Source organism: Macaca nemestrina, chromosome 10, assembly GCF_043159975.1.
Source record: "Macaca nemestrina isolate mMacNem1 chromosome 10, mMacNem.hap1, whole genome shotgun sequence".
Classification (NCBI taxonomy): domain Eukaryota; kingdom Metazoa; phylum Chordata; class Mammalia; order Primates; family Cercopithecidae; genus Macaca; species Macaca nemestrina.
The window spans coordinates 19,842,114-19,866,050 of record NC_092134.1 but is presented as its reverse complement, the minus strand read 5'-3'; the positions used below and the strand labels follow the sequence as shown (position 1 = coordinate 19,866,050).

Sequence of the window (23,937 nt, the reverse complement as noted above, 5' to 3'; positions counted from 1 at the left end):
AGGGCCAGCTATAGAAGTTTGCTGCTGGCTTTTATTTTTACTTGCACACATATGCACTTTTCTATGCCCAATGACCTCAGTTGCTAAATGTCAAAAAGGACACAGTGGGGGCTTCCTCAGAGGCCTGCCTGTGCCCCACCTTGAGACCTGAGTCTTGTTAGGTAGGGTGCAGGGGCCTCCACCTGGGCCTGTCTGACCAGCATCCCTGGCTCGCTCTCCCCGCACAGGGGACTCCCCGCTGGTTCCCGGCAACAAGCTGGTCTTCTCCTCCTACCCCGGCACCATCTTCTCCTGCGACGACTTCTACATCCTGGGCAGCGGGCTGGTGAGTCCCCTTCTCTCGTCTCCTCCGTTCCTGGGGTGTTTGTCACACAGCGGCTCTGAGCCGGCAGGATGGATTCCTGCAGCAAGTGGGGACCAGGCTGCAGCCCAGTGCTGGGTGCCATGTAGGAGCCAGGGGTGCAGCGGAGGACCAGGTGGACGCTGCCCCACCTGCCATTCAGAGCCCAGACTCGCCCTTCTCCTGCTCTGGGGACTCGGACCACCACAAGGGCGTGTTTAAGTGTAGACCCCCAGGCCCCGCACAGGGCCCCCGAAACCTGCAGATGGCCTGGGGCTCTGCATGTAACCCTGGTTGTCAGGAAAGGCTGGACTTGGGGATGTTTGGGACTATCCCTGACCTCAGTGACCTCCCTTGTTTTTGTGTATTCAGGATGACTGTGCCCCCGCATCCCCAACGCTTCTCTCTCCTCCTGCCTCCCTCTTGCTTTCCTCAAAGCCCCTCTGACCTGACCAGGTTTGCTGAATAGAGGCTGTTTACAGTGTGTCGTTTTCATCTTTTTTCCTGGCTGGGGTCCAGACTTGTTTAGAAATCTGTCCCTGGCACTCCTCGCTGAGAAAGTGAACCCTTTGATCTCCAGGGCAACGCTACAGAGGAGAAAAAAACATCACTCTAAAGAACACCCTTAGCACAGAGAACGCCAGCTCCCTGCGGGGACGGGAGGGGCAGGCACTCTTCTTCTTGTCTGATCCCTTGCTTTTCTCTGAGTGTGGAACGAGGCAAGAGAGGGCCAGGCAGTGGGTGAGGTAACCCCCATGCTGTGGCCCAGGTGGGGAAGGGGACTGAGGCAGCTGGGGAGGGACACATGAAATGGTTCCACCTGATTACCAGGAAAAGGTCCAGGCAGGAAACTTCCCTTCCATCAGGGTCCCTAACTGTTTTTGTGCCATAAACCCCTTGGGCAGTCCAGGAAGCTGGTGACCCTCTTCTCAGAATAGTGTTTTAATTTTTATTATTTATTAATTTTTTTAAATAGAGATAGGGTCTCGCTCTGTCACTCAGGCTGGAATGCAGTGGTGTGATCGCAGCTCACTGCAACCTCCTACCTCCTGGGTTCAGGCGATCCTCCCACCTCAGCCTCCTGAGTAGCTGGGACTACCGGCACATGCCACCATGCTCAGCTAATTTTTAAATTTCTTGTAGAGATGAGGTCTCACTGTATTTCCCAGGCCAGTCTTGAACTCCTGGGTTCAAGGGATCCTCCTGCCTCAGCTTCCCAAAGTGCTGGGATGATAGGTGTGAGCCACTGTGCCTGGCAGAGTAGTGTTTTTAGATACATAAACCAAAATGTATAGGATTATGGAGGAAACCAATTATAGTGAAATATAGTTATCAAAACATAAGTAAACTTTTAGTATATATGTGCTGCTTTATTAACACACTGAATAATAAGATCCAGAGCAGGTGTGATAAATACCGTAAGTTAGAAGAAGCAAGGTGCATGAATGATACTTTAAGGTATGTACAGCCTTGTAATCTGATGGAAAAACTGTGATTTCTGATAGTGACAGTCCCAGTGACTGCTAATACCATTGTGGTGTGTCACGTTAACAGTGAAAAGAAATACCAAATTTCAGGATTTTTTTTTTTTTTTCAGAGATAGGATCTCACACTGTCATGCAGGCCTGAGTGCAGTGGGATGATCACAGCTCACTGCAGCCTCTATCTCCCCAGCCTCAAGTGATCCTCCCATCTCAGCCTCCCAAGTAGCTGGGACTATAGGTGCCTGCCACCATGCCTGGCTAATTTTTTTATTTTTTATTTTTATTTTTATTTTTTTTTTTGAGACGGAGTCTCGCTGTGTCTCCCAGGCTGGAGTGCAGTGGCGTGATCTCGGCTCACTGCAAGCTCCGCCTCCCGGGTTCACGCCATTCTCCCGCCTCAGCCTCCCAAGTAGCTGAGACTACAGGCGCCCGCCACCACGCCCGGCTGGTTTTTTGTATTTTTAGTAGAGATGGGGTTTCACCATGTTAGCCAGGATAGTCTCGATCTCCTGACCTCGTGATCCACCCGCCTCGGCCTCCCAAAGTGCTGGGATTACAGGCTTGAGCCACCGCGCCCGGCCAATTTTTTTATTTTTTGTAGAGACGGGTTTTGCCGTGTTGCCCAGGCTGGTCTCGACCTCCTGGGCTCAAGCATTCTGCCCCTCTTGGCCTCCCAAAGTGCTGGGATTACAGGCCCGAGCCACTGTGCCCAGCCCTTTTTTTCCTCTTTAAAGAGAAAAAAAAATCACATTTATGGATATGGCTATCTTTTAGCTGTTTTCAGCTTTTTGTTGTTGTTGGTGGTGATGGTGGGTTTTTTTTTTGTTTTGTTTTTTGTGGGGTTTTTTTTGTTGCTTTTTGTTTTTTGTTTTAGATAGGCTCTCTGTTGCCCAGGCTGGAGTGCAGTGGCGCAATCTCAGCCCACTACAACCTCCGTCTCCCAGGTTCAAGCAATTTTCATGCCTCAGCTTCCCTAGTAACTAGGATGGCACTCCATGCCATCGCCATGGCACTCCAGCCTAGGCAAGAGTGAGACTCCATCTCAAAAAAAGAAAAAAAAAATATGAGCCATGACTGATGAAGTACTGCCACTTGGTGGCAGCATGCCTAGGCTGTGTAACGGTCCCCTTGACCTTCCCACAGGTAACACTGGAGACCACCATTGGCAACAAGAACCCAGCCCTGTGGAAGTACGTGCGGCCCAGGGGCTGTGTGCTGGAGTGGGTACGCAACATTGTGGCCAACCGCCTGGCCTCGGATGGGGCCACCTGGGCAGACATCTTCAAGAGGTTCAACAGCGGCACGTGAGTGGGCTTCTGGCCCTGTGGCTTCCCCTGCACCAAGAAATAGACCAACCTCCCCTTTAACACTCAGACCCCCAGGGACCAGATGTGGCACCCAGGCCACACACCCCACGCCCTCCTTTGTTTCATACATGGGGAGACTGAGGCTAGGGAAGGAAAGGATTTGCCCCTCCCCTGCAGGCTCCTCAGCCTAGGAAGGAGTGCCTTGGTGGCAGTACAGGAAGAGCACTTGGAACCTGAAGACTCTCAAGGGGACAGCGGGGAGGGCTGTTTGAGGAGGTGGACGTGGGTGGATGGCAGGGCCTGTGAGCCAGAGACACTGGAACTGGGCAGTGCAGATCTTACAGCATCCGGCAGAGCAGCTGACCTAGGGAGCCATAGAATATTCTGGAACAGTCAAGCAGCATGACGAGAGAGGAGTTTGTGGATACCTGGTCATGCTGCAGTGTCAGGGTGTCAGCTGAATGGCCAGACACCCCCAGGCCCACTTCCTGTGATTCCTAGCTGAGTGGGACACTGGGGCGGGGAGAGCTGGGGAGGTGGCCCCAGGCTCTGTTCAGTCCTCCTTCCCCCTGCCCGGCAGGTATAACAACCAGTGGATGATTGTGGACTACAAGGCGTTCATCCCGGGTGGGCCCAGCCCCGGGAGCCGGGTGCTCACCATCCTGGAGCAGATCCCGTGCGTATCCTGGGAGGGAGGGGGTAGGGGCTTGGGGCAGAGGGGACTGCCAGGGTGAAGGCCCAGAGCCATGCTGGCACTGTGCAGTGAGGGAACGATCTTAGGAGGTTGTGGCTGGAAGAGAAGGTGTCCCTGGTGGGGGCTGAAGTTCAGGACTTAATCCTTCCCCCAGCCAATGGGGAGCCATCGGGGCTCCCCGAGCAGGGCAGTGCCCACAGGAGCCCCTTTTCTGATCACCTCCACCCCATCTCTCTTCTCGGTCTCAGCGGCATGGTGGTGGTGGCCGACAAGACCTCGGAACTCTACCAGAAGACCTACTGGGCCAGCTACAACATACCGTGCGTGCCTTCTCACCCCGCTCCCCGTCACCCTCGAGGGCATCCACCTTGCTACTTGCCCAGCTCCTTCCTAGGCAATATTTTTAAACCCACAGAACGAAGAATCCCAGCCTACCCCCTCTTCTGGCCAGGAGAGCCCAGACAGTTTGGCAGTGTAGTTGCGTGGCTTAGGTCAGCATCCATGTGACCTCTGGTTCTAACGCCCAGAGCAGGGTGGTGTGGGATGGCCAGGCTCAGGGACTGACCCCTGCCAGGGTCTGTGACTGGATCTGCCTTACTGGGCTGTACAGCCATCACCTCCTGAGGCTTACTTACTTTACCTGCATTTTCTCATTTGACTCTTAAAACTGCCACATGTGAGGCCGGGCGCGGTGGCTCAAGCCTGTAATCCCAGCACTTTGGGAGGCCGAGGCGGGCGGATCACAAGGTCAGGAGATCGAGACCACAGTGAAACCCCGTCTCTACTAAAAATACAAAAAATTAGCCGGGCGCGGTGGCGGGCGCCTGTAGTCCCAGCTACTCAGGAGGCTGAGGCAGGAGAATGGCGTGAACCCAGGAGGCGGAGCTTGCAGTGAGCCGAGATCGCGCCACTGCACTCCAGCCTGGGCAACAGCGTGAGACTCCGTCTCAAAAAAAAAAACAAAAAAAAAAAACTGCCACATGTGGTCACTAGAGTTCCTGTTCCCATCTCACAGATGATGAAACTGAGGCCCTGAGAAAGTACCTCACTTTCCCAAGTTTCCTCTGTTGGCGAATGGTGAAGGCAGGATTTGTTTTTTGTTCTGAGACAGAGTCTCACCCTGTCACCCAGGCTGGAGTGCAATGGCACAATCTCAGCTCACTGCAACCTCCGTCTCCTGGGCTCAAGCGATTCTCCTGCCTCAGCCTCCTGAGTAGCTGGGCTTATAGTCGCCAGCCACCATGCTTGGCTGATTTTTCTATTTTCAGTAGAGACAGGGTTTCACCATGTTGGCCAGGCTGGTCTCAAACTCCTGAGTCAAGTTATCCACCTGCCTTGGCCTCCCCAAGTGCTGGGATTACAGGTGTAAGCCACTGCACCCAGACTGAAGGCACGATTTGAAGCCATGTCTTTTGGGCCCCAGAACCCAAGCTCAGCCACTCCACCAAGCCACCCCCCAGCACAAATGGAAAGACATTATTGTTATCCCAAATGGCGTAGTTTTTTTTGTTTTGTTTTTTGTTTTTTGAGACAGAGTCTCGCTCTGTTGCCCAGGCTGGAGTGCAATGGCGCAATCTCGGCTCACTGCAGCCTCTGCCTTCCGGGTTCAAGTGAGTCACCTACTTCAGCCTCCCGAGTAGCTGGGATTACAGGCACATACCACCGTGCCTGGTTGATTTTTGTATTTTTAGTGGAGATGGGGTTTCACCATGTTGACCAGGCTAGTCTCGAACTCCTGACCTCAGGTTATCTGCCCCCCCCTTGGACTCCCAAAGTGTTGGGATTACAGGCGTGAGCCACTACGCCCTGTCTGAATGTCATAGTTGTAAGTGATAATGTCCTGGTGTGACTGCCCCTCCCCTCCCTGGCCACAACCTTGGCTGAGTGAGGCCAGTGGGGGGTCATGGGTGACCGTCCTTGTCCCCGGCAGGTCCTTCGAGACTGTGTTCAATGCCAGTGGGCTGCAGGCCCTCGTGGCCCAGTATGGGGACTGGTTTTCTTATGACGGGAGCCCCCGCGCCCAGATCTTCCGGCGGAACCAGTCCCTGGTACAAGACATGGACTCCATGGTCAGGCTGATGAGGTAGGTGCTGGTTGGGTGGTGGGTTGGGGAGAGGGAGGCCGCAGGAACACAGAACTTCCTATGTGCTCTTTGTACCAACTCATTCAAACTTTGCCGCCAGCCCCAGAGGGCCAGCAGGGGGTGGTCAGACGTTGGACACCAGTGCAGCAGCTCGGTGTCCGCGCTCCGCTTGGGTCCTGTCACAGTCCCCATAGCTAAGGGAGGATGCTAGACATTTCCTGAGTGACCTGTACTGCTGGGCACTATGCTTGGTACCAGAAACAACAGGTAGAAAACCTGTGCCCCCACTGTCCTGTCTCTTGTGTGGTGCAGAAATCCATCAAGTTCTTGCACTGGTGTCAATGTGTAAAGATGGCTGTGTTCCAAGAGAGGCTATCCGGGGACAAGCGGCTGCCTCACCTGGCTGGGGCGGTGGCATGGAGCTCTTCCCTGAGGATGGGTGCCTGAGCAGAGAGCTGAATAATGGAGGCAGAGTGACTTAGGTGAAGGGTCCAGGCCCCTGGCAGAGGAACTGTCGGGGGCAACGTGCGGTGGGAGGGGCTCATCAGGCTGAAGGCTGGCGGCTGTTAACCGGGCTGCCCATAAGGATTTGGGCCCCTGTCTTAACCTCTCCTTCCTGGGATGACTGATGTTCCCTCCTTTTCCCCATCCAGGTACAATGACTTCCTCCATGACCCCCTGTCACTGTGCAAAGCCTGTGACCCACAGCCCAATGGGGAGAATGCTATCTCTGCCCGCTCTGACCTCAACCCGGCCAATGGCTCCTACCCTTTCCAGGCCCTGCGTCAGCGCTCCCACGGGGGCATCGATGTGAAGGTGCTGCCTCCTCCCTAGGGCCTGGAGGCTGGGGGCCTGAGGGCTGTGGGTGGGGGGAGTCACCATCACCAGGGGAGTCACCATCACCAGTTTGGGGGAGGAGACAGGTTGGGGCAAAGCTGATGGCGGGACAGGAATGACAGTCAGAATTGGGTTGTGGTTGGGGTCACAGTAAAGGTGACAGTATGGGCTGGGCATGGTGGCTCACGCCTGTAATCCCAGCACTTTGGGAGGCCCAGGTGGGCAGATCACTTGAGGTCAGGAGTTTGAGACCAGCCTGGCCCATATGGTGAAAACCTGTCTCTACTAATAATACAAAAATTAGCCGGGCATGGTGGCGGGCGTCTGTAATGCCAGCTATTCAGGAGACTGAGGCATGAGAATTGCTTGAACCCGGGAGGCAGAGGTTGCAGTGAGCCGAGATCATGTCACTGCACTCCAGGCTGGGTGACAGAGCAGAGACTCAAAAAAAAAAGTGACAGTGCAGAATTGGGCTGTGGGGTCAAGGTCAGGGTAGGAGGCCGGGCGCCTGGATTGGGGCAGGCCAGGGCCCCTGCTCAGCTGCGGCTCTGCCCTGTCCCCAGGTGACCAGCACGTCGCTGGCCAGGATCCTGGGCCTGCTGGCGGCCAGCGGTCCCACGTGGGACCAGGTGCCCCCGTTCCAGTGGAGTACTTCGCCCTTCAGCGGCCTGCTGCATATGGGCCAGCCAGACCTCTGGAAGTTCGCGCCTGTCAAGGTTTCGTGGGACTGAGGCTCTGTCCCTGCTCTGCTGCTTTCGCCCCTGCTGACCCTCGGCAGGGCCACCCCGTCCCGAGGCCACCGGACCTCCAACCCCAGCCCCTTCTGGGGGCTTTGTTCTCTGATCTGGGGTCTGAATTATCTCCTGCTAGGGTGGGGCACGAACCTGATGGGGCTCAGAACTGACTCCCTCTCTCCCCCGAGGTGGGTGGGCACCACGGTGTCTCCTCTGCCCCCGCCCTGCATCTCCCACTCTCTGTTTCTCTCTGTTTCCTGCTGCTGCTCTCTCGATCTCATTCCCACCCCTGGGGCCCCTTCCTCGTGCTTCTCCTTCCTGAGGGCTTGGGAAGGTCCTGGGGTCAGACTCTGGGGCTCCCATGGGGTGGGAGGAGCCTGTTACAGCACCCTTCTCCCAGCTGCATTCCCACGGGTGGCCCTGGAGCTGGTGAGTTTTGTCTGGGCATTGTCTCCGGCTGGCGTTGCTCCTCCCAGCTCTGGCCCCTCTGCTCCCTCAGGAAGCAGTCCCTTCGTCTCCCTTTCTGGACAGCTTCCTTGAGGACAGAAACTTGAAAACAAACACAAACCAAAGTTTCTGGCCATCTGTGGCTGGAGGGTTCTGAATGTCCTCTCTCCATGTCAGGCAGAGGGTCAGCCCCCATGCTTCTGCCTCAGGCCCCCACCCCACCCCAGGCCTGTCCCTCACCTCAGGGCCATGCCCACAGCGCCCTGATGGAGGAACCAGACTGCAGGCTGTGCCACCATTAAACAAGAGTGGCTCTGGCCCCATGCTGTGCTTCTTGGGGTGGCAGGGAAGCCGGGGTCAGCGCCTTTTTTCCTCTCAGGTTTGCGTTCTGTGCCATCATCCCCCATGCAGCCTCCTGTACAGCCCTCTGTCTGTCCTTCTGTCCATTCACTCATCTGCCAACATACTCACCCGTCATCCATCTGCACAGCCTCCCACCCACCCATCCATCTTCCATCCATCCACCCACCTACCTATCCATTTATCATCCATCCACCCCGCCATCCACCCACCCATCCAACCATCCAATCATCCAGCCAACCATTCAGCCATCTCTATCTGTCCATTTTCTTTCTTTTCTTCCTTTCCTTTCCTTTTCTTTTTCCTTTTTCCTCATTTCTTTCCTTTCCTTTCCTTTCCCTTCCTTTTCTTTTCTTTTCTTTTTTCTTTTCTTTCTTAGGGAGTTTCACTCTGTTGCCCAGGCTGGAGTGCAATGGTGCAATCTCTGCTCACTGCAACTTCTGCTTCCCGGGTTCAAGTGATTCTCCTGCCTTAGCTTCCCGAGTAGCTGGGGTTACAGGCATGAGCCACCATGCCTGGCTAATTTTGTATTTTTAGTAGAGACGGGGTTTCACCATGTTGGTCAGGCTGGTCTTGAATTCCTGACCTCAGGTGATCCGCCCATCTTGGCCTCCCAAAGTGCTGGGATTACAGGTGTGAGCCCCCGTGCCTGGCCTCATCTGTCCATTTTCCATCCACTTACCCACCCACCCATTTATTCATCCAGCCATTCACTCATCCATCCACCAATGAGATCAGACAGGGAGGGAGGTTTTTATGTATTGATCTGTACACCACAGCATGGCTTACGAAGTTCTTACCTATCTATTATCCATCCACCCACCCATTTATCTACCCACCCATTCATCCACCCGCCCATCTAACTACCTATCCATCCATCCATCTATCCATCCACCCACCCACCAACCCATCCATCCATCCACCCACCCAGTCATCTACCCACTCACCTATCCACCCATCCACCTACCTATTTGTCACCCATCCACCCATCCATCCATCCAATCACCCATCCAACCATCCATCCAACCATTTTCATCTGTTCATTTTCCAGCCATCTACCCATTCACCCATTCACTCCTCCTTCCACCTACCTATCCATTTATCACCTATCTACCTATCCATCCACCCACTCACCCATCTATCCATCCTTCTAACCATTTATCCACCTATCTAACCATTTCCATCTGTTCATTTTCCATCCATCTACCCACACATTCACTCATCCATCTACCTACCTATCCATTTATCATCCATCTACACACTCACCCATCCATCCATCCTTCCGACCATTTATCCACCCATCCAACCATTTCCATCTGTTCATTTTCCATCCATCTACCCATCCACCCATTCACTCATCTATCCACCTATCCATTTATCACCTATATACCCATCCATCCACTCACTCATCCATCCATCCATCCATCCATTCATCTACCCACCCACCCATCCATCCACCCACCTATTCATTTATCACCCATTCATCCACACCCATTCATTCATATCCATCCATCCATTCATTCATCCAGATGTTTATGGAGCACCTATGTTCTGGGTCCTATTTGGGAGCCTTGTTAACCACCAAGACCTTCCTAAGCCATATTGTGGTGTACAGACTGATACAAAAAGAGGCTCTCTCCCTGTCTGATCTCATGCAGCCTGCCTTGGAGACAAGACTCTCCCAGTGTTGTGTGCTTGGAGAGAGGAAAGCACACAGCCCTGGAGTCAGAGACCTGGGTTTGAATTCTGTCTCCACCTCTTACTAGCTAGCTATGGACTCAACCTCTCTGAGCCTCGATTACCTCATCTGTGAAATGGGGTAATGGTGTGAGCAGCGTTTCCCTGGGGGATGTGATGCAGCCCATACGGGGCCTCATGCAGTCAGCATCTCTTCATTAGCAAACACTTATTGAACCCCTAGTACATGCCAGGCACTGTTATGAGGTCCAGGGGATACTTTATAACAAAAGGGACCAAAGCGTCCCTGCTCTTGTGAAGTTTACATTGGGGAGATAGTAAAAAAAAAAAAAAAAAAAAGAAATATGCAGTGTGTCAGTGCTGGTAAACGCGTGGAGAAAATAAAGCAAGGTTGGGGTATGGGGTTGGGAATTGACTTGTGGTTTTATCTTATTTTATTTTCCTTTTTATTATTTTTTTGAGACGGAGTCTCGCTCTGTCGCCAGACTGGAGTGTAGTGGCGTAATCCTGGCTCACTGCAACCTCTGCCTCCCGGTTTCAAGTTATTTTTCCTTTTTGTAGAGACAGAGTCTCACTGTGCCAACTAGGCTGGTCTTGAACTCCTGGGCTCAAGTGATCCTCCCACCTCGGCCTCCCAAAGTGCTGGGATTACAGGCATGAGCCACCACGCCTGGCCAACTTGTGGTTTTAAAAACTAACTTTCTGCTGGTACATTTCCCAATTATTCAGAGTGTTTTCATACCTGAGTCTCTCTTCCTTCTCAGGATAGCCCTGTTGGGAGAGGCTGGGGTTATCATTTATGTTTTACAGATGAGGAAGCAGGTTTGGGGCAGGGAGGTGACGTGCTCAAAGTCTGAAGACCTGGGCCCATCAGAGCCAGGATTGGAGCCCAGCCTGCCTTCCTCATTTCCTTGTGATGGTGCAGGCCCTGGTGAAACAGGCCACACCTACTGTGCTCCAGCCACTGAATCTTCACAGCCACTCCTGAGGCTGGGGCTTCCGGGAGACCCATTTTACAGATGAGCGAGTGGAGACCCAGGTGGTGGTTCTCACCCAGGATCACTTTCTTATTCCCTAGAATGATTCCGGCTGCTTTCTGTTTTCCAGGAGGTGGGGATAGTCATGAAGCCAGGCTGACTGCACAGAGCATACGGGGGTGGTCATGCAGATGGTCCCCGACTGGGATATCAGCTAGCTCAGCAAAGGCGGGACCCACCTTTCCAGAGGCAGCTGCGAAGGTAGTGCCACTTGACTCTGAGCACTGTGAGTTTCCCACAATCCTCAGCTTCAAGATGGCTGCTGCAGGCACCTCTATTGCTGCTGCCTCCCTGAAGGGTAAGGCTCTGGCCAGCTGGTCAGCCCCTGCCCACAGTGCCCCGGTGCCGCCTCTAGCAGGCTGGGGCTTTGTGCCAGGCTCAGGCTGGACAGTGGAAGCTGGAGGCGGTCCTATTCCAGGCAGGCTTTGGATCATTCAGATCTGTGTGATTTTTTTTTTTTTTAAGACAGAGTCTCACTTTTTTTGCCCAGGCTGGAGTGCAGTGGCACAATCTCACTCACTGCAACCTCTGCCTTGTGGGTTCAAGCGATTCTCCTGTCTCAGCCTCTGGAGTAGCTGGGATTACAGGTGGACACCACCACGCCTGGCTAATTTTTGTATTTTTAGTAGAGACGGGGTTTCACCATGTTGGCCAGGTTGATCTCGAGCTTCTGGCTTCAAGTGATCCGCCTGCTTTGGCCTCCCAAAGTGCTGCGATTACAGGCATGAGCCACTGTGCCCGGCTCTGAGTGACTCTTAAACTTCAGTTTGAACTTGGGGTCATCCAAAAAGTGCCTTGAGGGTGGGGTTCCCTCCATGCTCTGGAGCCAGCTCCAGTAATTTCTCTTTGAACTATGATACGGGCTTCAGCACATTCTTTCGTTGGAAGAGATGGTTCCATATTTGAGGAGGGTTTGCATGACATTGACTTCAAGTCCAACCACCCCTTCCCTCTCCCAGAGATGGTTGTCCAGTGTCAGCTCACACACCCCCAGGGGAGGGGGCCTCACTTCTTTACTTCCATTGGGTCTGTGATGAAATAATTCTGTGATGAAATAATTCTGACTTACCAGGAAGGACTTCCTATCAGAATGAAGTTGGCCTCCTCAGCTGCTTTTGCCTTCAGCGGAGGCAGCCTTTGTCCTACCCCAAGTCCCTCTTGTTTAGACACCTGCTTCCTGTGGTACAGGGATGCCCCTCTCCTGGCACACAAGACCAGCTGGAGTCAGGCTCCTGGCCTCACTCTGGGGCCCCAGTTGAGAACTGGGGCTGAGAGCAGACTTAGGGTCTGCTTATTAGAAGACCCCAAGGTCTTCCTTCTAAGGAAGGAAAGCAGGAAGGAAGACAGCTGATGACGGGAAAACACACAGGATCTTTGTTTCATAAATATATTTTATTTTTTCAATGAAAAAGTTTGCATATTAGAAAAATTTGTAAGGGTCAGGGGTGGGCTTCCTGGGAGGATGGCTGAGATGGTTCCTCAACCCTGGATGGTGGCCCTGTTTACCTTCCCTGGGAACAAGTTCTCGGGCAGGGTCACAGCTTTGAGGAATTCCTCACTGCTGTGATTCAGGTCTCTCCCATCCACCCTCCTCTGGGGACCTGGTGTGTTACTTGTGGGCACCTGTCATGCCAGCAAGTTGGCTAAGGATGGGCACAGAGCAGTCACACAGATACCAAAAAGGTCCAGTTCATAGCCTCATTGACTGCCGACCTTTGGCATCTGTATAGTGGGCTCCTGATAACAAGAAGTTAACCTGCACCTGGGCCACAGGCGCTCAACCAAACATACATCGAGGCGCTGGATAAAACTCCAGCCCCTCCAGGGGTCTCCTGGGCTAGGAGAGGACAGATCGGAAAGGGTCCGTCATCACTTGGGCAACCCATTTGTCATGCCCAGCTGTTCCTTGAGCGCCCGCAGCTGGGCCAGGCTGATGTTGCTGCCCCCACAGACGATGACCACGAGGGATGGCAGCGGGGCTTGGAGATTCCCCTCCCGTTGGAGCTTCTGGATCACGTGGCTGTAGACGGCAGCCAGGGCTGCCCCGCAGGCGGGCTCCACCAGGATCTTCTCATCATCTGCCGGAGAAGAGGAGTGACAGGGGTGTGGCCTGAGTTTCCCAGGGTGCACAGGAGCTGATAGGCCATTGGCAGGACTTGGGAATACTGAGCCAATCAGCTCTCAGCCCTGGCTGCAGACGCAGGTCCTGGACCGCACATCCCGTTATCACCCTGAATTGGCCCTTCCAAGCCTGAGCCAGGGCCTGGGTTTCGTTATGAGTGCTAACACTGATAGAATGAGTGTGGTTGCTTGAGCACTGTGTTGAGAAGAATTCTGAGGCATCATCTGAGCAAGAGTTCCATGGTTGATTAGCCAAGTGTGCAGCAGGTACAGAAGCATAAATGGTACTATTTTTTTCTCTCTTTTTTGCCATCCCTGCCCTAGACTGAACCCAGAAAGAGTCCAACCTAGTTACAGACCCACCTCTGAATGAATCCAACTCTGAGCCCCATGTTTTCCTTTTTTACTCTGGCTACCAGGAAACTCAGAAGCATTATTTTAAATACTTATTGTTTTCTGCTGCTATGGTTATCAGGCTTACTTTTCTATTTACTTTTCTATTATGTGTGGCTTTTGCTCTTCCATGTCTACACTGCATTGTATTACCTTCCGTTAATGGAAGGTTCTAGGCAGAGATGGAAGACAGAACTGTGGAGAAAATTTGGGGTGAGTGGGATCCCCAGTGGCACACCAAGTGGACAGCCACTTAGCTCCTGAGTCAGCGGGTCAGGTCACGAGAGATCCTGGCACATACCCACGAACTTCTCAATGGCGGCCACAGCCTCCTGGTCCGAGATAACTTCAGAGAAAATGGGGTGTTCCTGAAACAGCTTCAGGGCCTGAGCCCCCACGGTCTTCACACCCAGGGCCTTGGCAACACTGAGAGAAGTGGGAACCCAGAAGAGGATGGGAGTGGGGGAAACAGGAGAGAGATGGGGGCAGGGAGGGAGAGAAGGAGATGGATGTGAGACGGAGAAGGCAGTGAGTCCACGGGCAAGGGGGACAGGTGTCACCTCTGCAGCCGTAAAGCACTGAAAATCCTCAGGGATCCCCGAACCAAGTGGGGTATTCTAATAAGGTGAGAGTGTTTGAATTGGCATCACATAGTATATTCTTTATTATCACTATTTTTAATTTTTTTGAGACTGGGGGGTGTCACTATGTTGCCCACGCTGGTTTTTTTTTTTTTTTTTTTTTAATGGAGTGTTGCTTTGTTACCCAGGCTGGAGTGTGCAGTGGCACGATCTCGGCTCACTGCAATCTCTGCCTCCTGGGTTCAAGCAATTCTCCTGCCTCAGCCTCCCAAGTAGCTGGGACTACAGGTGCCCAACCACGCCTGGCTAATTTTTGTATTTTTAGTAGAGATGGGGTTTCACCATGTTGACCAGGCTGGCTTCAAACTCCTGACCTCAGGTGATCCACCCACCTTGGCCTCCCAAAGTGCTGGGATTACAGGCATGAGCCGCCATGCCCAACCCCAGGCTAGTCTTGAACTCCTGGGCTGAAGTGATCCTCCTGCCTTGGCAGAGCATCATATTCTGATCAACACTAAGTCAGGAGCAAATGCCTAAGAGGACCCTTGTTGTTCCCTGATAGGACTCCCTGCCTTTGCTCCGGGTTGCAACCTCTACCTGGTTAACCCTCATAAGGCTTAGTACCACTCTGCCTGCCCACATCCTGCTCTGTCCTTCAAGGCTCAGGATTAAGGCCACCTCCTCCAAGGAGTCCTCCTGGGAGAGTACTGAGTCCCACGGCCCTATGTGGAATTCTCAAATGGTACTCCCCTATAGTAACAAGCACCCTGATTACTTTTTGAGAAAGCATTAGGTGCCAAGCACTTCACAAGCATTATTGAATTCACACAAGAACTCTGCTGTTGTTAATTGGTTTGATTTTGGGAAGGGGAAACTGAGGCAGAGTATACAGTCATTTGCCCAAGGTCACACACCTAGGGAGTGCTGGAGCTGGGGCTGCAAGCAGGATCTGTATAACTTCAAGACCTGCGCTGGTAACCAATGTGTTGGCGCTGTCCCCAGCCCCCCGGGGTGACCACTGGCTCTGTTCCCAGCTCAACTGCCCCCTCTCCCTTCCCCAGGAGCATCTTGAGGGCCTTGGCCACCTCAGCCCTCAGCAGCACGTGGTTTACAGTAGGCACTCAGCCATGACGTCTTCAGTCCCTATAGTGTGGGACACAGAAGCTCCAGATGCCAGGCTCAGAAAGCCGGAAGAAGTTCTTATCTGGCTGGATTCAGTCTTCCCTATCTGTAGTGGAGACTATTGTCTGCCCTGGTGTCTTTTCTAGCTGCACATATGATCACCTGGTATAAAGACATTTCCCAGCCTCTCTGGCAGCTGCATGTGGCCATGTGACTACGTTCAGGCCAACAAAAGGTAAGTGGAAGTTTTGTGTCTGTCTTTGAAGGTTGGAGCATAGCCTTCTGCCCTTGCTTCCCCCTCCCTGCCACATGGAATGTGGGTGTGATAGCTGGCACTCAGGCAACCATTTTGGACCAAAAGGCTACATGCTAAGGATAATGGGGAAACAAACTTAATGGACCCGGGGCCCTGACTTTTCATGATAAAGTTCAATCTCATCTAAGCCACTGTTATTTGGGGCTTCTGTGTAATGGGGCCAAAACCTAATCCTAATTAAATACTATCTATCAGTCAGGCATGGTGGCTCATGCCTATAATCCCAGCACTTTGAGAGGCTGAGGTGGGCAGATCACCTGAGGTCAGGAGTTTGAGACTAGCCTGGCTAACACAGTAAAACCCCGTTTCTACTAAAAATACAAAATTAGCCAAGTGTCATGGCACTTGTACTCCAATTGGCACTTGCACATGCCATTGCACTGCAGCTTGGGCAACGAAAGCAAAACTCCGTCTCAAAACAAACAAACAAAAACTATCTATCAAAGGTTTGGGGCTTGGATATGAACTCCCTAGGAGCAAGACTTGGGTTTATGCGCCACTCTGTCCCCAGATCAGCCAGTGTCTTGCACACAATAGGGGCTCAGTAAATGGTTGGCAAAGTAATGAGGTATGTAAAACCTTGCCACAGAGGACTCAGTAAATGATTCCTATGCGGCCGGCCTTCCTTCCTTCCTTCCTTCCTGCCTGCCTGCCTGCTTGCCTCCCTCCCTCCCTCCCTCCCTCCCTCCGTCTCTTCCTTCCTTCCTTCCTTCCTTCCTTCCTTCCTTCCTTCCTTCCTTCCTTCCTTCCTTCCTTTCTTGCTTTCTTGCTTTCTTGCTTTTTTTTTCTTCCTTTCTTTCTCTCTTTCTTTTTCTTTCCTTCTTTCTTTCTTTCTTTCTTTCTTTCTTTCTTTCTTTCTTTCTTTCTTTCTTTCTTTCTTTCTTTTTTTCTCTCTCTTTCTTTTTCTTTTCTTTTCTCTTCCTTTCCTTTCCCCTTCCTTCCTTCCTTCCTTCCTTCCTTCCTTCCTTCCTTCCTTCCTTCCTTCCCTCCCTCCCTCCCTCCCTCCCTCCCTTCCTTCCTCTCTTCCTTCCTTCCTCCCTTTTTCTTTGTTTCTAGACAGGGTCTTGCTCTGTCACCCAGGCTGGAGTGCACTGGCATGATCATGGCTCACTGCAGCATCAGCCTCCTGGGCTTAAGCAATCTTCCCACCTTAGCCTTCTGAATACCTGGGACTATAGGTGTGTGCTGCCATGCCCAGTTAGTTAAAAAACAAAACAAAACAAAACAAAAACAAAAACAAAAAAACAACTTTTTTTAGAGGTGGGAATCTCTCTATGTTGCTCAGGCTGGTCTTGAACTCCGCCTCAAGTGATCTTCCTGCCTCAGTCACCCAAAGTGCTGGGATTACAGGCACAAGTCACTGTGCCCAGCCTCATATGAGGCTTTTCATGTGAGGAAGTGTGACGTGGTGGAGTCACACAGACTTGGGCTTGAGTCCAAGCTGTACCACTCACTGGATGTGACCCTGGGCAAGTGATCAAAGCCTCCATTTCCTCATCTGTAGAACAGGCTAACATCAGGATCTATCTCGAAGCCAGACCTAAAGGGGACTCCCCAATGCTTGCTGGACACCTGAGGGAGGCACCCCAGCTGCTCACCTGGTGATCTTGGGCAGGGAGACGAGCTTGCCTGCGGTGGTGGCGGCGTGGAAGCTGTGGGCGCCAAAGGTCTCCATGGCGATGACAGGCACGTCCACCCAGCCCACCTCCTGCAGCCCCTGGACCACTCCACACAGCAGGCCCCCACCGCCCACTGACAGCGCGATGGCCCCCGGCTTTTCCCACAGTGCCTCCTTCAGCTCTTTCACGATGGAAGCGTGGCCTTCCCTGGAGGGTGGGGAGAGGGGGTGGCGGGTCAGGGCTAGGCTTCCTGGAGACACCAGCTCAGGTTTGCACCGGCCTCATCCCAGCTGATGGGGCCTGGAGCTACTTCCCTCCCCACCCGCCACCTCGGCTTCCAGCTGCCAGCATCTGTGTTTCTACCTGAGGACTTTCTCTGGCCACCTGAGCTACCTGCAAACAGAGTCAGGAGATGGCAGCCCCTTAGAGGAGCCCTCAACCAACGGCTACGGGTCGGCGAACAAACTCCCCTGCTCCTTCTCCCAGGGAGAGGGAAACTGTGGCCCACCTTCTACACTGGCTCCCAGGGTCCCCAAGGGATTAAGCTCCAGCCACCCACAGTGGCCACCTGCCCTTGAAAGCCCCCTTCCTGACATTTTGGGCTGGATGATAGAAAAAGAAAAAAGAAAAAAGCCAGCCCCCTGCCTTCCCCAGCTCACTTCCCCACTCCCCCACTGAATCGCCTCCCAAATAAACTCCTTTCCCTGAAACCTTTGTGCCCGAGTCTGCTTCCCCGAGGACTCAGCTGCTGACACTTGGACCCTGTGTGCTTGCATGTTCAGCCTTGGGTGTGTTGTGGGTGCAGCCGTGGAGAATGGGCAGTTGGTGCACATGTGTGTGCACCTGCTGCTGCACCTGGGTGTAACATGTGAACATGTGTGTTTCTTCTTTCTTTTCTTTTTTTTTTTGAGATGGAGTCTCACTCTCTTACCCAGGCTGGAGTGCAGTGGTGCGATCTTGGCTCACTGCAACCTCCACCTCCTGGGTTCAAGCAATTCTCCTACCTCAGCCTCCCTAGTAACTGGGATTACAGGCATGTGTCACCACGCCCGGGTAATTTTTGTATTTTTAGTAGAGATGGAGTTTCACCATGTTGGTCAGACTGGTCTCAAACTGCTGACCTCAAGTGATCCTCCCACCTTGGCCTCCCAAAGTCTGGGATTACGGGTGTGAGCCACTGTGCCCCGCCTCAGTGTGCTTCTACATGGTGGTGTGTGCACACATGTGCAGCTGCTGTGCATGAGGATGCGATGATGTGCATCATAGCAATGCCTGCCCGGTGATATAGGGCAGTGGCTGCCACCCCCACCGAGTGACCGTGAACTCCACATACCAGATGAGGGGGTCGTCAAAGGGGGGAATGTAGACCCAGCCTGGGTTGTTCTTTGCTAGGGCCTTGGCCAGCTCGAAGGCTTCATCCAATAACTGCGAAACCACAGGGAAGATGGGAGGGGGTGAGGCACAGGGGGGACCCTGTCCAGCCACCAGGTACCCTCTCTCTGCCCTGCCCTGGGTCAGCACTCACCTCACCCACCACCTTGACTGTGGCACCTTCATTCTTGAGGCGCTCAATGGTGAGAGCAGGTGTGGTGCTGGGCACGACGATGGTCGCAGGGACGCCCAGTTGCCTGGCTGCATATGCAGCTGCCATGCCTGCATTTCCTGCTGCCAGGGTCGGGGGTGGAGAGGGTGTCAGTGCGGGAGCATCTGGGAGCCCAGGCAGGACTGCTTACCCTCTCCTGGGGGCTCTGGAGTTCCCCCCTCACCTCCCCACCCTGGGTGACTGCTGGCCTCCCCCTGGAATTCCAAACTGCTGGCTGCTGCCAGTGTTTTCAATGGCACATTGCTGGGGAAACCAGGGCTCAGAGAAGCGGAGTACTTGACCCCAGGACACACAGCAGAGGACAGGATGGGGAAGCAGGTCACTTACCCGAGGAGCAGACAAAATGTGCACAGCCTTGCTTGGCCCACTGTGAAGACAACAGGAGAGGCACTCAGGCCCACCTCCCAGTCATTGCCTGTGCTCTTCCTGTCCACCTAGAATACCTGCCAGGATTCCACTGGACACAGACCTTTCCTTCACTCGGAATTTGTTCTACCCTTGTCTGAGACTGCACCGCCCCTCTCCAAAGAGACTGGCTCAGGAAGGGGTGGAGGAAAACAGGCGACTGATGGCTCTGGGATCAGTCCTGAGGGACCCTCCTGGAGGGGCACCCCTCCACCAGAGGAAGCCCTAATGGTGGACGCTCAGTCATTGTGGGGAGTCAGTAGGCTTATCCCACGATGACTTTAATTTCACACAGCACTGGCCCTGCCCTGGTGAGGAAGGAGGACCTGCCACCCCTGTCCAGACGATGCTGACCCGGTCCCGTACCCTCTTGCAGAAGTGCCCAATGCCCCGGATCTTGAAGGAGCCGGAGGGCTGGGCACTGTCCATCTTGAGGTAGACGCTGGTGCCGGCCACTTTGGACAGGGCCATGCTGTCACGGATGGGGGTCCTCACGTGCAGGGGTTCTCCGGACATCATTACTGGCAGAAACGAAGGAAACCCAGAGGGTTAGGAGAGCCAGCCAGAGTGACCCCTTCCTTCGCTTCCCAGCAAGCCAAGCAAGGGCTCAGACCAGACAGCATCCTGGAGACCTGGGCTCTAATCACAGGTAGGCCACCTACTCGCCATGTGACATCAGACAGGAAATCACGCTTTGGCCTCAGCTCTGTCATCTGTAAAATGGGGACAGGTATCACCCTCCACTCCTGACTTCTCACACATTTGCTGGGAGGCTGAAGAGATAACACTCAAACCTTGTAGCTTTCAAAATGCATGAGGTGAGGCTGGGCACAGTGGCTTATGCCTGTAATCCCAGCAATAGGGAGGCCAAGGCAGGTAGGTCACAAGGTCAGAATTTTGAGACCAGCCTGGCCAACATGGTGAAACCCTGTCTCTACTAAAAATACAAAAAATTAGTTGGGCATGGTGGTGCGTGCCTGTACGCCCAGCTACTTAGGAGGCTGAGAAAGGAGAATCACTTACTTGAACCCAGGAGGTGGAGATTGCAGTGAGCAAGATCGCACCATTGCACTCCCGCCTGGGCGACAGAGCAAGACTCTGTCTTGAGAAAAAAAAAAAAAGAAGAAGAAGAAAAAATAAATAGCTAGGCATAGTGGCAGGCACCTATAATCCCAGCTACTCAGGAGGCTGAGGCAGGAGCATCACTTGAACCCGGGAGGTGGAGTTTGTAATGAGCCAAGATCAAGCCACTGCACTCCAGCCTGGGCAACTGAGTGAGACTGCTTCTCCAAAAAAATAAAAAATAAAAAATAGTCTATCTATCTATGCGAAAATTCAGGGACACCCACACACATATCCACACACACATACTCCATCCACACACACACACACGATCCACCCCCACACACAATCCATCTACCACACACGATCCATCCACACACACACACAATCCATCCATACACACACATATAGTCTACATGTTTCTTTTATTTTTAAAAATTTTTTATTTGAATTTTGTTGTTGTTCACATGTTTCCATGTGCACAGAGCATCTTGGAAAACACATGTGACAGGCTGGCCAGGGTGGGGCTTTTGAGGAGAGCTGGCCCTCAGGATCATAGCACCCACCTTTTGCATGGTTTGAATGTTTTACCCATGTGCCTCTATTACTTACTTAAATGCATACATTAGAAAAAAACCCTGGCAGCTGGCTCTTCTGACATGCAATTCCAAGTATCTTGGCTTAAATGGACGATCCCAGGACCCAGCAGAATGCCTAACTTTTGGGAAGCCCAATATTCAGTTAGGAAAAGCTATTTCGTAATTACTAATTTTGTCATAATTATTATATCATTGACTAATCACTTAGCTTTTAAATTTTATTTATTTATTTATTTATTTATTTATTTATTTATTCTGGTAGAGGTGGGGTCTTGCTATGTTGGCCAGACTGGTCTCCAACTCCTGGTCTCAAGTGATCTGCCCGCCTCAGCCTCCTAAACTGTTGGGATTACAGGCATGAGCCACAGCACCTGGCTTGCTGTTATTTTAAGTCACATTTTGGGGTAGTTTGGTACACAGCAACAGGAAGCAGACTATTAACATAATTTGCCCGAAGTCACACTGTGAGTGAGGCAGGGAGGCAGGATTTGAACTCACCCAGGAGCAGTTGGCTCCAGGGCTCAGGCTCTCTCTGAGACCCCATGGGCATGGCTCAGGCTCCCGCTTCTGGGATGGGCTCTCAGGGATGAAGCAGTTGGGGTGGCCTGGGGTCTAGCCACAGCCACATCTGCCCACCCAGCCTTTCCATCTCCCCCACCTTCCGCTGAGAGTCCCAGGGTGGATTTGATTCTCTTCAACTTGGGCCCGGCCAGAAGAGATTAGCAGGCGTTGGCTGAGGAGTGTTCTGGTTCCCCCTCCCGCCACCATCCCAGAAGGCCAGGCAACGGTGGCTAGCCAGAGACCCATCTCCAATGCCACCTCATCCACCCCCTGTCCCGGGCATTCCTGAACTGGACATCCATCCCCCCGTCCCAGAATGAGCCAGACATCCCTTGGTCAGAGGGAGAATGAGGGGTGGGGATCCCAACTGCCCCACCAGCCTTAGCATTCCCTAACTAGGTCACCCCTTGTCTATATGAATTAACTGACATTCGGGGCCTGGGAGGGGAACTTGAACAGACACCGTCTCTCTGCTGGATCTCTTGAATAAAAGTCAGAGACTGGGGCACACTTCAAAACAGGACGTCCCCAAATCAGAATGAACTTTCAGCTCCTGGAGCTTAATCCCCAAACAATGGGATCCTGGATTTTATTTATTTATTTGTAGAGAATCTCCCTCTGTCGCCCAGGCTGGAGTGCAGTGGTGCGATCTCAGCTCACTGCAACCTCCACCTTCTGGGTTCAAGCAATTTTCCTGCCTCAGCCTTCTAAGTAGCTGGGATCACAGACGTGCACCACCATGCCCGACTAATTTTTGCGTTTTTAATGGAGACAGGGTTTCACCATGTTGGCCAGGCTGGTCTCGAGCTCCTGACCACAAGTGATCCACCTGCCTCAGCCTCCCAAAGTGGTAGGATTACAGGCATGAGCCACCACGCACCCAGTTCTGACTGACTTGGCATTAAAGGCCGGTGTAGGTCACCAAGGCCTGGCCTCAGGGACAACCGGGGTGGGAATTGGAGGAGCCGGCCACGGAGACCCTTTTCAGGTGGATTTGGGGCTCCATTTGTCCCAGGCGGTGCCTTCAGGTAAAAGGCCAGGGCTCCCTCTGCAGGCAGCCCCTTCTCTGCCGCGGCTTTCCGTGAAGCGAGCATCCGTTAACTGAATCCAGCCTGCCAGTCCCACCCTGCCCCAAGGATCAGAAGACTTCAGAAGACGTTGTGCCTGGGGAGGAGGAGGGAGGCCCTGAAGCTGCTGTCTGCACACTCGACTTCGGCAGTCGGAAGCCGCCTTCCCTCTCACTTGGTTCTCAGTAAGCATTCAGTCAGTATGAACTGTTACGAAATCTGGGCTAGACACCTTAAGTGCAGGTCATCCTTTCACCCTCACAGCCTGAGGAGGAAGGTGCTACACTCATCCCCATTCTACAGATGTGGAAGCTGAGGCACAGAACTGGACACAAACTCAGACAGTGTTTAGGCCCGACTGGCTCTTTTTAAAAAATTTGAGACAAGGTCTTGCTGTGTCACCCAGGCTGGAGTGCAGGGGTGCAATCATTGCTCGCTGCAGCCTCGACCTCTTGGCCTCAAGCGATCCTCCCAACTCAGCCTCCCCAGTAGCTGGGACTACAGGTGTGCACCACCACACTCTACTAATTAAATTCTTTTTTTAGGTCAGGAGTTCGAGACCAGCCTGGCCAACATGGTGAAATCTCATCTCTACTAAAAATACAAAAACTAGCCAGGCGTGGTGGCACACACCTGTAGTCCCAGCTACTCGGGAGGCTGAGGCAGGAGAATTGCTTGAACCCAGGAGGCAGAGGTTGCAGTGAGCCCAGATTGTGCCATTGTGCTTCAGCCTGGGTGACAGAGTGAGACCTCCGTCCAAAAAAAAAAAAAAAAAAGTTTTTTGTTTTTTTTTTTTGTAGAGATGGGGGTCTCACTCTGTTGCCCAGCTCAGTCTCGAACTTGTGGCCTCAAGCAACCCTCCCGCCTCAGCTTTCCAAAGTGTTGGGATTACGGGCATCCGCCACCATGCCCAGCCTTGACGGACTCTTTCTATGCCTCCCTCTTCCCCTGGGAAACCACAGGCTACCCCAGGACACTCCAGTCCTGAGGTGGGACTGAGGATGGGGCCACTTACCCGACAAAGGTGATGGGTCTGAGCAGCAAACAGAGCCAAGCCAGCGAGGGAGGGAGGGATCAACTGAGTAGATAGCCCACGAAGAGAGGGGGCTGAGGACGGGTGGGCAGTCTTCTGAATGGTCCCAGGGGCTACCCAGTCCTGGGCTTTATTCCCCTGGCACCTCTGGGCAGCCAATGGGGCCCTGGGGCTGGCTACACCCTCCCTCCCCGCCGCCAGGATCCACCCCCCTGGCTCGAGGCCACTGGGGCTCTCAGAAGGGAGGGGGAATCTGGCCAAGCTTTCTTCTTTGGCAGCTTCCTCCTGCCTTTCCCACAACCCATTCCTCCTCCCTCTTTCCACTTCCTCTTTCTGTCCTCAGTTTTGTGAAAGGAAAATAAAAAATTGGGACCCCAACTCACTATGCCAAAAGAAAAAAAATTAAGCTAAAGGCTGAGTCATGCAAGAAACTG

General features: G+C 53.1%; 2 protein-coding genes across 4 annotated transcripts in view; one reads left to right on the top strand and one right to left on the bottom strand.

Moving 5' to 3' along the window:
• The window catches only part of LOC105493372 (phospholipase B domain containing 2), a 28,449-nt gene extending 20,204 nt beyond the window's left edge, over positions 1-8,245 (top strand). The window contains exons 6-12 of the mRNA XM_011760946.3: positions 228-325; positions 2,968-3,128; positions 3,712-3,807; positions 4,074-4,145; positions 5,756-5,908; positions 6,562-6,724; positions 7,309-8,245. Of these exons, the coding sequence (XP_011759248.1) occupies positions 228-325; positions 2,968-3,128; positions 3,712-3,807; positions 4,074-4,145; positions 5,756-5,908; positions 6,562-6,724; positions 7,309-7,476 (911 nt within the window). The 3' untranslated portion in view covers positions 7,477-8,245. The remainder of the gene's footprint in view (positions 1-227; positions 326-2,967; positions 3,129-3,711; positions 3,808-4,073; positions 4,146-5,755; positions 5,909-6,561; positions 6,725-7,308) is intronic.
• A 4,149-nt stretch (positions 8,246-12,394) lies between these two features.
• Positions 12,395-23,623, bottom strand: LOC105493371 (serine dehydratase). 3 transcript variants are annotated; one of them, XM_071071014.1, is made up of 9 exons: positions 23,486-23,623; positions 19,844-19,894; positions 19,548-19,702; positions 19,104-19,143; positions 18,699-18,835; positions 18,507-18,598; positions 17,153-17,380; positions 13,837-13,961; positions 12,410-13,099 (listed from the first exon to the last, which is right to left on the bottom strand). In XM_071071014.1, the coding sequence occupies exons 2-9, from the start codon at positions 19,848-19,850 to the stop codon at positions 12,891-12,893; spliced, it is 993 nt and encodes a 330-aa protein (XP_070927115.1). In that variant the 5' UTR covers positions 19,851-19,894; positions 23,486-23,623; the 3' UTR covers positions 12,410-12,890. The 3 variants fall into 3 exon arrangements, with proteins under 3 accessions (XP_070927116.1, XP_070927115.1, XP_070927114.1); XM_071071013.1 differs by having other exon boundaries at positions 12,411-13,099; positions 18,699-18,838; positions 23,486-23,622; XM_071071015.1 differs by lacking the exon at positions 19,844-19,894 and having other exon boundaries at positions 12,395-13,099; positions 18,699-18,838; positions 23,486-23,621.
• Between the last annotated feature and the right edge of the window lie 314 nt (positions 23,624-23,937).

Coding starts and splice junctions, on each gene's coding strand:
- LOC105493371 (XM_071071013.1), bottom strand. Junction 19,144..19,547: donor TTGGGCACTTCTGCAAGAGG/GTACGGGACCGG, acceptor TTGTCTTCACAG/TGGGCCAAGCAAGGCTGTGC. Junction 17,381..18,506: donor TTTGACGACCCCCTCATCTG/GTATGTGGAGTT, acceptor CCCACCCTCCAG/GGAAGGCCACGCTTCCATCG.